A 13,596-nucleotide genomic window follows, 5' to 3' on the forward strand; every position below is an offset into this window, starting at 1 on the left:
TGCACCCTTTCCTCATGCTCCTCGACGTGCCACCGGATATACGGAGCCCATCAAGAACGCTTTCCCTTTTCAAAGTGAAATTTTTATATCGTGCTACGACAAAGGGGCTTTTTTTTGTGCCAGAAAAGTCACCAATTATAGACGCATTATTTTTAAGGCAGCGCTATTGACGAATATGTTTCGGGTTTTTTTTGTTTGTTAATTGTGCACGCACAGTTTCACCAAAAAAAGTTTAATTTTGAAGTGATACTGTACTTTTTATTATGGATGCTGCTGGGGTGTAATTGCTTTTTACACTGGCCTTGCAATTCGGAGGTCGCCGGTTTGAACTCCCACCGCGGTAGCTGATATAATGGGCAATTTTCTTAAATATCACCCGCCACTGTTCACTCAGCTGGCTCAATGGGTAAGCCGCAGTTAAGTGTGCGTACTTCAACCTCCTTCTAAGATGCATCGCCAGCATAGAAGAGTAGGCCAAATACCCCCTCGAGGGGCTTGCCAGAGGGGCTCTCTAGAGGAGGCCTCTTTCGGCAGCAGTGACGTAAATAAGCATTGGCAGAGCTGCTCCGTTAACGAGGAAGTTGTATTAAGATTGACTCGGCTACTGCACCAGCTAAGCATACCTTTAACAGTCGATGTTTACCCTATCGGATCAACGCAATATTCACCCTGCCAACACCCAGTGCAGTATATTTGCATGGTGCAACTATATTTTTCTATAGATGGTAACAAATAAGACCTTTCGCATGCAGTAATGTGTTATTAATCTCGCGTACTTTCTCTTACCTATGAAGCACAGCAAATTATGCTGCTCCCAGGTTTAAAACGGTTCACGATTTATTTTTGCCCAATAGCCCGTTATTGCAATGGTGTGACTGTCATTTTCTATAAATAGTCACATATCCTCCTATACCTCAGTCCCCAGCGAGTCGAATATTCGACGTTCTAACTATGTGTAAACGTTTCATGAAATCATGAGAGAATCATTTGCAAAGGTTTAGCATATTATTAATTTTGGAGCTTTCGTGACTGCAGGAATTATTCTTTGGTTTTTTCGGTAAAGTCACGTATAAAGATAAAATAATAAATTAAATAATAGCATACGTATGCTATTATTTAATTTACTATTTTATCTTTATACGTGACTTTACCAAAAAAACCAAAGAATAGTTTAGCATATTTGTGAGCGCACCATAATGTGATTTTACGCAGAAGAGATTAATTGATTCCCGTCGCTGCTACCTCCAAGTGATCCTTTCTACCGGTGTTTGTGGTTGTGCTGCATAGCTCTCCCATAGCCCTGCGTAGTTATCCGGTATTTGTTCTTCAGCAGGAAGTTAATTGCTCCCAAAGAAGCTCCCAGAGCGTCGAACGAAATGTCAGACAATGCCGAACAACACGTAGCACAACCCAAAAAGCCATCAGAGAGTGGTCTTTTGTTTGCAATGACACGCAGGGCTGCCTTGTAACTGAAAGTGTAACCCAATGGACTCTTGCCTTGTTAATGAAAAAACACCCATAATTGTATTAATGATTATTTGATGCAGGATAAACTGAGAATGAAAATGAGCATATAATGGGAATGGATGCTGGTAGAATCTGACATACCGATAAGAAGGTCTACTTTGTACAATTCCTCCAGCTACAGAAATCCAACTGTGATTGACTTTGAGAGACCGTGGGTTGCGAATTCACACATTCATTGTGAAGTAAACAAGTTAATGACTGTATTCTTCCATTATCTCAATTTTCATGGAATTCAATTGAAACTCCTCTGATGTGTTTTCGAGTTGTACCACGTGTTGTTCGGTCTAATGTCCAAACATTTGTTTTGCTCGAAGTGCTGGAATTTAATTCCTGAAGAAGCTCCCAGAACATGGAGTAAAACGTCAGATATCGTGCCAAACACGCGGTTCAACCAGAACACATATAGAAGGGACATACGTCACACGCGTGAAAACCTACGCAGTCGTATGAGTAAACAGAGGTTTCCAAAGCAAAAGTGCAAGTAGCGGCTGAAATGTTTAATCTAAATCAGATAGGATGTCATCAGTAATTTCACGTCAACAAACAAGTCTAGAGGCACTTTAACACAAATGTTTTAAAGGTGAATATACATGTTTTAAGGATCATGTAGGATCATTCTGTGTGTGCAGGAGTCATGTAAATGCCCTGCCAGGGTTAAACATATTGGACACACTTAACACGGACACTCAGGACTAATGTCTCATTGACCCAGTCTTTACAGTGAGCCCAAGCTTTATAATGCACTTTACTACGATTTATTTTCTCTTCAGGCTTTTTTTTAAAACATGTTTTAACTTTGAAGTCTTCAGTGTTAAACGATATATTACCCATTACTGCGAAGGAATCCGTATAAGTAAAATGTACACGTACAGCCTTTTTTTCAGTACGATGGCCTCCCTCATGCCGTGCGGGTCATCGGGTTTATTTGACCATGCTTTACTTATGATGCTGGTCACAACAGTGTGGTGAAGGCGGGGAGCACAGATGTGAGGCCATGGCAGGGTACAACAATGGATTTAGCTGCACTGCTCTCTAATGCCGACAGTGTAGCTCCCGAGGTGCCTTGACTTGCGGTCATCCATTTAAATACTATCCAGGCTCAACCTTGATTCGTTTCTGATATCTGACAAGGTTTGTGGCTTTCTGGCTGAATTGGTCACAGGCGTAAGTAAAAGTGCTATTGGAAATATTAGATAATTTCACTTTTTCTTCGAAATTGAAAACTCACTTCTTTCGAACTGCTTTTTCTGTTTAATTTGTTGTCCGTTCCCGCGCACTTCTGATTAGCACAGTTGGCTACATACGGTGCGAAAGAAGTTGAACAACAACGTGTATTTAAGACCACAAAAGCAACTGCCCTCTCGGGATCAAATACTCAATCCTGCTTAGCTTCCTAGATCTGATGAGATTGGGAATATTTAAAGGTTATTGATAATAGGCATAAGAACATATCCACTAAAAACGTTGAGGCTTCTTCGCCTGCACTGAAGACCATGGGAGCAACTGGCCTCTCTGGATTAAATACTGTCCCTGTGTTTTGTAGAGCCTGGTGGGAAATGGAATGAAAAGCCATGCTTGGCTGGCTTTTGCAGCAGGCAGATTGCTTGCCCCTCTAATGCATTCTGAAGTGCAAGTAATGCAATTTGCGTCCTGCACACACCATCACTACCTCACGCAAAGACAGGGGGATGAGGCACCTAAGTAGAAACCAGCGCTGCCCGAGGAAGCTAAAATAAGATTGTTCATAAATCACAAATGTCAATACCAAAAATGAATATTGATTTTTAATCTCCTGAGGAAAATCTAAATGTGAATGGGGGGGAGGAAAGAATGCCCTAAACGTGAATTTCACTACCGAGGAGAGGGAAAGTGCATGTTTTAATGACATCAGGGTCATCTTAATTTGTTGAAATGTCAAGTATGCTTTTAGAAAATTATTGGATTTTCCACGTTTAACTGTATTTTGTAAAAAAAATAAAACCTTGTTATTTTATTGTATCTGAGAGGCAATATATTTTCTAATAATGCTTGGAGCAGCATTGAAGTACTGGGGTGTTGAATATGTTTTGCAGCAAAATGTAGCAAGAGATGCAGACCACATCTGACTTTTTCTTCTTAACACAGTAACAAATCAACGTTGCCTTGCCAGTGACCTCTGTGCTGAAATCAGTATTGAACCCATGAAATATATTTCCAAGTATATAATATTACTGTTGCGAATTACTTTTTTATGACTCTGAAGTCCAAGAAAAAGCTTTGAACCAAGATATGTTTTTGTAAATACTGTACATTTGTCTATGTCACCTAATGTGCCTGGTTTTGTCAAATCTGAGCAGTAGCTGAGCAGACTTGAACTTAATAAGTACTTGGATGGCTGATTGCCAGGGCTTGTCAGATGATGTAGACATAGTACACGATCAAACTAAACTATGTTTTATTTTAACAGGTAAGGCCCGCTGAGTAATATAGCTTTTTTTTCAGAATTGTCCTGGCCACAAATAATAGCCCGATGAAGTGGCTCATGTGGAAATGTAAAGCAGCCAAATGCTCCATATGCATGTTTCTAAATGGGCAGGGAAAAACCGGAGTACCCGGAGGAAAATCTACGTGACCACGGGAAGAACTTGCAAACTCCAAATATATAGGCATCTCGGTCTGGATCGAACCCACGACTTCCTGTATACCAGGCGAGATGGTTAACATCCCACTACTGTGTGGGCCTTCTCCAATTACTCTGGTTTCTTCTCATGTGCTAAACACGCATTCATGACATTTGCCAAATATCCCAATAGAGAACCGTCCTACATTTTGTTGATGAAATTATGCTTTTCTGGTTATATGTTGTAAATTATTATTATGGTAGCACCTAACACAAACAATTGTATTCTACTGTCCGATTCTGACAAAATAAAAAGGTGACAATTTGTTACCCTTCAATAGCATTTTCGACCACTTATAAAACCAACTCAATACTTTTATTTAAATATTATTTGCGATGCATATCATTATTCCACTACTTTCTGCGTAACTCTCCTCCGCCCTACTGCCACGGCCTCACTCTTGAGCATCAACATCGGCAGAAACGTTTCAATCGGTCGAAACCGCGGCCTGAGTCTGCCAATTTCCTTACGCTCGGGAGGCCTTGCACAGCTGGGCCAATGAGTATGCAAAACTACACAGCACAGGTCACGTCAGCTGTCACGGAACCAAATGCCGACGCAAACGCCAGGGCATCAGCATGCAGCAGGGACATCTGCCACGCTGCCCAAAACCACTCGCGTGAATGTGGGCAGCAAACAAGTTTTTATTCCAAATGCCCTGGGCAACGTGCTGGATACTCGTTACTCTCCCTCGGCTTTCTTCTACTATGCACAATTTCAGGACCAAAAAAAGCATACTCTAATATCGCACCAGCTACAGTTTATTGCTTTCATGAAAGTTGAATTTGTATACGCAAGTGGTATAGCTCCAGGACAGTACAATTCAATTTTCTGTGAGCTAAACATACAATGCCATAAACAACGTGACAATTATGCATATTTGTGGACCATTGGTTACAGATTTTATATTGTTAGTAAGACAATATCCGGGGTTTTAATATGAACAATAGTGCATTCTGAGCAAAAGCGGTTATTGCATGCACAATCCATTCCGATATAGAAACTCCAAGATAAATATCTGCCGGACCATGTGGTCCCATGTGACTTGTGCTGTCCAGACCATGGCCTTTGCATAACAAATCCTATGCTTTAATATCACCGATCCAAAGCGCATGTCTGCGTGATCTCCTAACACATGCATCCTCACGGTAGAGGAGTGGCATAGTGGTTAGCGCACTGCACTGTGAGCCTGAATCAGATTTTCAGTTAGTCAGCCATGGGTGGTATCAGCATCAGTCTTGCTGCACACCCTCTTAATCAAATCCACACTGACCAGTGTGGTGAAGTATGGCCAAAGGTACCCCCCCCCCATGCTCAACATGGTGTTGATCCAGTAGTGTATTGACAAAGGCTGTACCTGTACACATTATATATGTATCTTTATATATAAACTCTTAGTTTTTTCGGTAAAGTCACGTAGGTAAAAAAAAGAAATTAAAATTAATAAAAATAAAATAATTATTAATTTTTATTTCATTTTTTTACCTACGTGACTTTACCGAAAAAACTAAGAGTATGAATCCTTGCAGTCACGAAAGCTTCAAATCTAGAATCTTTATATATACTTATGCATTGTTTGATGTAAAGCGCATGATAAGAATGTTTCTTTATAGTGAATGATTGAACATTTGTTAAATGCAGTTCCAAATGATGCTGTAATTTAAAATGTCACTCTTAACAAGAGCCGTATTATTACACCAGGACTTTATAAATAGATTAAAAAAATTGTCTACTGTTTATGACGAGAAGTACATTATTATTTATCGCATTGTTAATATAATTTTAATATCTCTCAGAACACTTTCACCAACCCACACTGACCAGCATGGTGAAGTGTAGTCATATCATTCTAGATTTGAAGCTTTCGTGACTACAAGGATTCATATTCTTAGGTTTTTTCGGTAAAGTCACGTAGGTAAAAAAATGTAAATTAATAAAAGTTAAATAAAATAAAAATCACGACGTTTCGGAGGCAACACAAGCTTCCGTCTTCAGGTGACTTTCCCGGAAAAAAACCTAAGAATATGTAGTCATATAACCCCCACGATCCGTACACTATGGGGAGGCCCTGATCCAGCAGTGGATTTACAAATCAGACTGTACATGTGCATCTCTCATGCGTGTCTACAGTATTATGCAATTAGTTTTGTATGTAATTTCCAATCAATAACCTTAAACAAATTCCATGATATAGCTTGGCGTTTTATTGTGATATAAAAAAAACTCAATATATTGTTTATTCAATATGAACAGCAAAAAGAAATGAAAACAGTATATTTAGTTGGACGCGATATCGACTCGCGTTGGTATTTCATATTTTTTTTTTACTCCCCATCATTCAGAACCGTAACACGTCAGCAGCACGTGAGAGAGCCAAGCTTGCGCATCACAAAGAAGATACTGCTTCTCAAATGGAATGCAGAGGGTGCAGCAGACGGCTAGCGATGGTGACACGGGGTCATGTCCTGGGTATTTTTATTTCTCGCAGCTTATTTCTGGGATCAGAAAAGCAGTCCGTCAAGACCAATGGGGATGCTCCAGTGTCTTCACTCTCATTTCAAATATCCTACGCATCATTGCACCCTTATACATGGCAAGAAGCAAAAATATGTTTAAGGATCGAGCAGACAGGTAAAGTATTGCACGGATAACAACGGATGATTTTGAATATAAAAAAAACAGTCTGCATCAGCATGAGGCCATGCCTTCCCACCTGATGACGGACGCTTGTGTTGCATCCGAAACGTCGTGATTTAATTTAGTTGTTTTCATTTATTTTATTTTTTACCTAAGTGACTTTACCGAAAAAACCAAAGAGTATAAACACAGTCCCGTTTCATGAATACGTAATTGCAGAATACTCTATAGGGTAGGTGTAAGTATTTCTTGGTTTCAATAGTGATTATTTTCCATGTATAATGCATTATTGAATAATATACTGCTATTGTAAACTATCTTTTGTAAGTCTCTTTCGAGCAATACCCACTGAACCATCTGTGCTGTGAGTTTGCATTGCATTAATCAATATGAGCCATTCAAATTTTAGTGGAGTCGCACTTTTAATGTTAAATAGTCTCTAAGCCCTTATTTGTAATTTTCATTCTGAAATAATGTCAATTTATATACAAGAACCTAGATATGTAATTAGATAATGTGATTCCAAAGTGTAGTGTAGAAAGCTACAACATTAATGACACACCACGTAGTCTAAGAAGCTCTCGTACAAAGTGAATTGTGAGCATTACTTGTTGCACAACATCAAACGCATGCTTGGAGGGGGAAAGCTTTGCTGTGAATGTGTTGGAAAAAGAGTTAAAAGAGATCTTTGATAGATTTATGAAGAATGAATGAGCCACCTTCCTTATAATTTTGACATCGCTGCTGTCAAAGCGTGGCTATAGTTATTCTCGAGTTCTCGAGACAATCCGAAGAATATTGCGAACATATTGTTATGTGTGTATATACAAACTGAAGCGATGCAAATCAGGACGTGTACAACATATGGGATAATAGTAATAATTTACAGTTATTTGCCAATACACTTCTGAATGAAGGTTACCCTGTGTCAGTCGTGGTGGTTGTTTTTCCATGTTTCAACCGAACTGGTGAAAATGCATGTTTGTATGTATGTATGTTGAACTTCCTTTCGCACTGTACTAAGCCAACCGTGGTAATCGGAGGTGCGTTTGTGAAGTTTGCAAGGAGTACCAGTTCAGATATCATATCCCACTGACGTTAGCCATGGCCATGAATCGAAATGAGGTCACTGGGTTCAGAGTGCAGTACACTAACCACCGCGCCACCACTCCATCCCAGATATGTCACAAGTCAATGGGGGAGGGGAGGGAAGGGTTTGAAAGTGATTTGCAGTAAATAGTACACTTTCTGATTAATCAAACCAATGTGATGATATCATTGCATTGGTATTGTATTGTTTTATTTCACCAATGTGAGCATATATTTACAGTAGATGATATTGATCATTGAAATCCACCAGGTAACAATCGACTTGGTTATTTATCTTTGGAATGGAGAGCTGACCCGTTGCATTGCATACATCATCGTCATTGCACTCCATCAACCTCTGCTACATCTCTCAAGGCTGAGTTGCATCTCTCTCAGGGCAGCAGACAGCAAACACCGGAATTGCTGTAATTCAACACAAATGCCTACTGCGCACAGTCCGAGTAAGGACCTTAACAAGACAAAATTGGTAACAAAAATAAAGCCTACCTCAATAAGAGCTACACTGTAGAAATCCATATTTTTTTCACAGAAAAGACTGATGCTTTGTTTTAAGTATTGACTTGGAATCATGAAACCAGGTTGTTTGGAGGAGCAGGTCAGATACCCTTCACATTACAACAATTTACGATGCAATTCAGGAACATATATGAGCCTGTTTGTCAGAAATTGGTCAAACATGCCCAATAGGGTTACTAAATGAGGACTCAGTGATTTGCTGTCAGAAAATCGTATTTTAATTTTGTCCAAAACACACATTGTAAACAGGGAAATTACATCATTACACATTTCTTAAAATTATTTCGTATCATCTTAGTGTTTCTTTACAATCCCGTTTAGCTCCAATATTCTAAAAAACGTGAAGTATAAGCAGCACTGTGCAGTAACAAAAATATCCCTGCTTGCCTCAACACAGCCCGACATTCAGAGGGCAAACACATTTCGGTAAACAATATGTGTCAGCCATATCGCATAAAGGGGATTATTAACTACTCCAAAAAATAACGTTTTTTTCCCCCTTTACATTATTTAAAAATACATCAAATGTACAAAATCTATCTACTTATAACATAATTACCAACTGACTCGCGGTAATGACACATATTGAGATGTGCACAGCTGCAGTCTCGAAACACAACGTGCAGTACTCCCCCATAACTAACACATTGTCATTTAGGCTGCAATTCATAAGCAAAACAACTCTGTCCTTTAAATAAGGACGGTCTAATTGAAGGTAGGGTGGAGCAGTGATGGAGTGGTTGGTGCACTGTGCTATGAACCTGCAGCCCTATGTTTAATATAGAATACAAAATGAGCAGGCACATAAGTGAAACTCTATCTCACATTGCAATGAAGCATGGGATATCTCTCTCTATATGCAGTAAACACGTCCCGCTTCAAGACTTGAGAAATAAGTTCCGTTATTATTCACAACAGTGGGGAGCAGTGACGCAGTGCCTAGCGCGCTGCGCTATGAACCCATCAGCCCGAATTCAATTCCCAGCCACAGCTAACCTTAGCGGCGAGCGATTCCCTAACCAGTCCTGGGAGTTCCCTCCACCAACATGCACTGCCCGACATGGTGAGGAATGGTCCAACAAACACCCCGATGGCCCACATGGGGATGAGGAGGCATTCGACCAGCAGTGAACAGACAAAGGGCTGTATATTGATAATTGTTTTTGTACCCTTCTATCTGGCAACAAAACTGACACCTTTTTTTACAAGGAGTCTTGTTTACATAGACCACAATACCTGCAGTCATAATGCAAACAAAAAACATAACTCTGATAATGTGCCTTTTGGCGTCATCTGGTCCAACCCATGTGAGACTAGGCTCTAAGGAAAGCTGTCTCGGGTGTGGACCAATCAACTTCAAGGACAGTGCACATTATCAGAATTATGTTTTTTGTTTGCATTATGACTGCAGGTATTGTGGTCTATGTAAACATGACTCCTTGTAAAAAAGGTGTCAGTTTTGTTGCCAGATATAAGGGTGAAAAACCAATTATCATATTTTTACTGGCAAATGAGGTTCCAATGGGGCTGTATACTATTAACTGATGGCATCGACCAACCTTCTTTTTATTGCTGGGGCAGACGTAGAGGGCCACCAGGATCGCCTTGGGGTCGAGTTTGTCTGTGAGCTTCGTGTAAGATGCTCCATAGTTCGTAGACCTGCAGAGATTGGCACAGAGTCAATCCTAGACCAGCAAACCACACATTTGTACAGCCATAACCACTCAGCTTCAACTGTGAGTTTCAAGTGTATTTTGTTTAACCATGTGAGAACTCAGGAGACCAGGAGTTTCATTTGAAAGAATGATCTGGGGTATTATTATGCGCATAACGGGCGACGATTGCTATGTATAATCCCAAACTCAGCATTGTAATTTCCATTTGGACCTTGATACTGGTACACCATGGCCTACTCTTGTGAATAACATCATTGGATCTTTTCCATCCACTGCGAAGCAGACAGAGCGTATTATATCGTCCATAATACAGATTTTTTTTGGGGGGTTAGATAGCGTATTTACACGATCGCGTATTTATGCGATCTGGATGATATTTACCGCGAAAGCCTACATGTTAAACGTATTATATCGGTTATTACACCAGAAGTATTAATCAGGGTGGCCGCCAGTATACGAACCATTAACTCTGCAACAAGCATTGAACGGGCTACTGCGAGGCCACGTCAATGCCCCGAAGCTTCTTATAACAACGATTCAACGCTAACAACCCTGAAGTGTGCGACCTTGATTAAGGCAACCTCAGGGGTGCACGACACAATCAATGTGAAACAAACTTGAAACTATAAGAATTTAAAAGGGGCGCTGAACCTTCAACAAGATCCCCTAGGCGCCCCTCCCCCCTTTCCCCACACGCCGTAGGGCTGCATGTTAATCAGGGTAAACATTCAATTCGAGGATATTTTTACTTTTTACATTTGTGGTGAAACTTGCTGACCGTTATTTGCTGAAGGGGTCATGTGGATTCATCACATACAACATATACATGTACTGTATAAGCGAATTGATTCCTGCACGCACTTCAATGCAATGCATTTTGACTTATATACAATTCGTTCGTCATGAATAGATAGCAATTGATGAATGTATGTATCGTTAGACCCCGACTGATCATATCACATGGCAATACGTGAATTTACAAAAAACACAGACGAATAATAAACACAAAATAGTTGACTGCCAAAAAATTATTATCATGAATGAACGCATACACCCATGCTTAATAATGCATAAATAATAATGCGTAATATCTTCCACATAATACTAAGCAAGTTATATATAGCATTCATTCGTCTGGTTTATTTTTTACACATTTCAACAGAATTGAGGGCAATGGACATCAAAACAATCCCTGGCAACCACTAATGCCCGAGACGAGCGAACTCTGCTGCTTAAACCACACAACGCATTCAAGGACTTTACATTGAGCGAATCCCTATTGAGCTCAAATGCGCCATGACCCCCGCCCGCCTTTTGCTCGAAGCGCCGAAACGAGTTGATCCACACTGGCGGATTGTCATCCCCCACCCACTGGGCACTCCAGCCTCCATTACGTGGCTCATTGCCGAGGCCGCATGGACGGGCGAAGACCACTCACAGCTGTCTAATGTAATCAAGAGTCAACCCCCTTGCAAGGGCTCCGTTGTGAACGGACGCGGTGAGGGATGTCCCTCCACCCCCCACGCGTGAACGTCCTCAAAAATCATCCGGCCCTCGGACACGATTTTGGTTTTCCAATGTCTGACCGTGCAGAATGGCCGAGCAGGTGTGTGACGTGAAAGAAAATGTCAGCAGACCCAATCTATTTTAGGCGAGGATAGGGCTTCGTTTCTCGCTATTTTTCCGGGTCGCTGGTAGAACGGAGTAGGTGGTACGTGACCAATAGCCACGGCCATCGTGAGAGGTATCGTGGACGTGGTGGACCGGGCACAGGTATATTTTTCTGAGTCACCAAACCCGAACATACCGAGCTGAAACTATTAAGTCTCTGCAGATAGAGCTCAAAATGTAACGAACAAGATTTTCAGAAGGGCTGGTTGATACGTCATTTTTTCCCCTGTGTTTAAATATAAAAGGTTAAAGGTAACCCTCCAAACTCTTGCTCACGCCACTGCTGCCCCCCCCCCCCTCGAGAGTATTTTGGGCTACTCTCCCATGCTGGCCACACGTGCCGGAAGAGGTGGGAGTAACCCACACTTTATCCCACCACACTTGACCTGCCGATTGTACCCATTTATAGTAATGGATGGACAGAGGTGAGGGGGGGGGGATTGAATAAACTCACATATTTCAACTGACACTATGGGAGATCGAACCAGTGACGTCTGGATTGCAAATCCAGTGTGCTAACTATTACGCTGTGGTAGGTTCCCTTTTAGAGAAGGGCAGAGCTTAATTTCACATTAAATATATTCTGGGTCACACTGCTAAACTGGAGATGACCGGGAGATGGCCATGTGCCTAGTTGCACAGCCATAATGAGAGGTATAATGGGTGCGGTGTCCCGGGTGGTGCAAACATATTTTGAGCCCTGAAGAAAAAATGCAATAAAAATACGTTATTTTCTGAAGAGCTGGTTGATGCAGTTTTTTAACACTATATTTCAATGTAGCAGCTCTTGAATTAGTTATACCATTCCAATCTGTGTTTGAGTTGTACCGTGTGCTGATCTGCACGATGTCCAACGATTCACTTACTTATGTCGGGAGTTTCGTCAGGAACTGAATTCCCACGTGGAGTAAAATGTGGGGCATTGTGCCAAACAACCACGTGGTACAACACAAAAAAAACACATCGGAGAGCTATACAGCACAACTACGAAAATCTATGCATCATTCTTTAACTAGTTGTTTGATGGTAACAATAAGTCATGGATTTTCCACCCATGGATGAGCAAATCAATGTTAGCCCTCTGGTTAAGCCAATGTCATAATAAGTTGCAAGCCACGGTGGGTGCGAGTCATCTCTGACCGTTTGGAACCATTACGGGGGAGTTTTTTAAATAAATGCACCACAGCTGCTGCCTTTGGGAATATATTTCCCTCAGCAGCACAATGTGCACATGATAAATATGTAAATGTTTGCAAGAAATAAAAACAATTACTACAGCGCAAGACACCACCAGAAAACACTACACACGTGTCCGTATAATTGGAATGAGGGAGCAATATGATACAAACTTAAATAGTGGACAGTTTTAACTTCAGCTAAATTTGTTTAGTGTATAGATCTATAAATTACAGAGCTGTATGTAAAGTAGTGTAAGACATTAAAATATAACTTTTAATAACATATTAATAGATTAAGTTGCATTTATTCTTTTTTTTAAACAGTCGCTATTAAGTGTTCTCAAGACTTGGGGATCCAGAAAATTCCGGCATTTATTATGAAGATAAAAAAATTGGAGGACTTTACAGAATATTTTTTTAAGAGATAGAAATAATGTACTCATGTACTGTTTGATACACTTCAGGGCAGTTTTTGTTGCACAATCAAAAAATGTGTATATAATACGCTACATACATTCTACACAAATGCACAAAATATTGTGCATATGCAAGCGAAAAGTATTTTTTTAACATGAATACACTTTTTAATAAAATATTATACATTTTTTCTCACATTTCAAA

The 13,596-nt window shown here is 40.4% G+C and overlaps 1 protein-coding gene across 2 annotated transcripts in view; it reads right to left on the reverse strand.

The window, feature by feature from the left end:
• LOC133343439 (VPS10 domain-containing receptor SorCS2-like) overlaps positions 1 to 13,596 on the reverse strand; it is an 81,254-nt gene that overhangs the window by 47,500 nt on the left and 20,158 nt on the right. For both annotated transcript variants that reach the window (XM_061553057.1, XM_061553056.1), the window contains exon 3: positions 10,010 to 10,109. In XM_061553057.1, coding sequence (XP_061409041.1) covers positions 10,010 to 10,109 — 100 coding nt within the window. The remainder of the gene's footprint in view (positions 1 to 10,009; positions 10,110 to 13,596) is intronic.

This window comes from Lethenteron reissneri, chromosome 17 (genome assembly GCF_015708825.2).
Source record: "Lethenteron reissneri isolate LAM-NWPU_2019-01 chromosome 17, ASM1570882v1, whole genome shotgun sequence".
NCBI classification, from domain to species: domain Eukaryota; kingdom Metazoa; phylum Chordata; class Hyperoartia; order Petromyzontiformes; family Petromyzontidae; genus Lethenteron; species Lethenteron reissneri.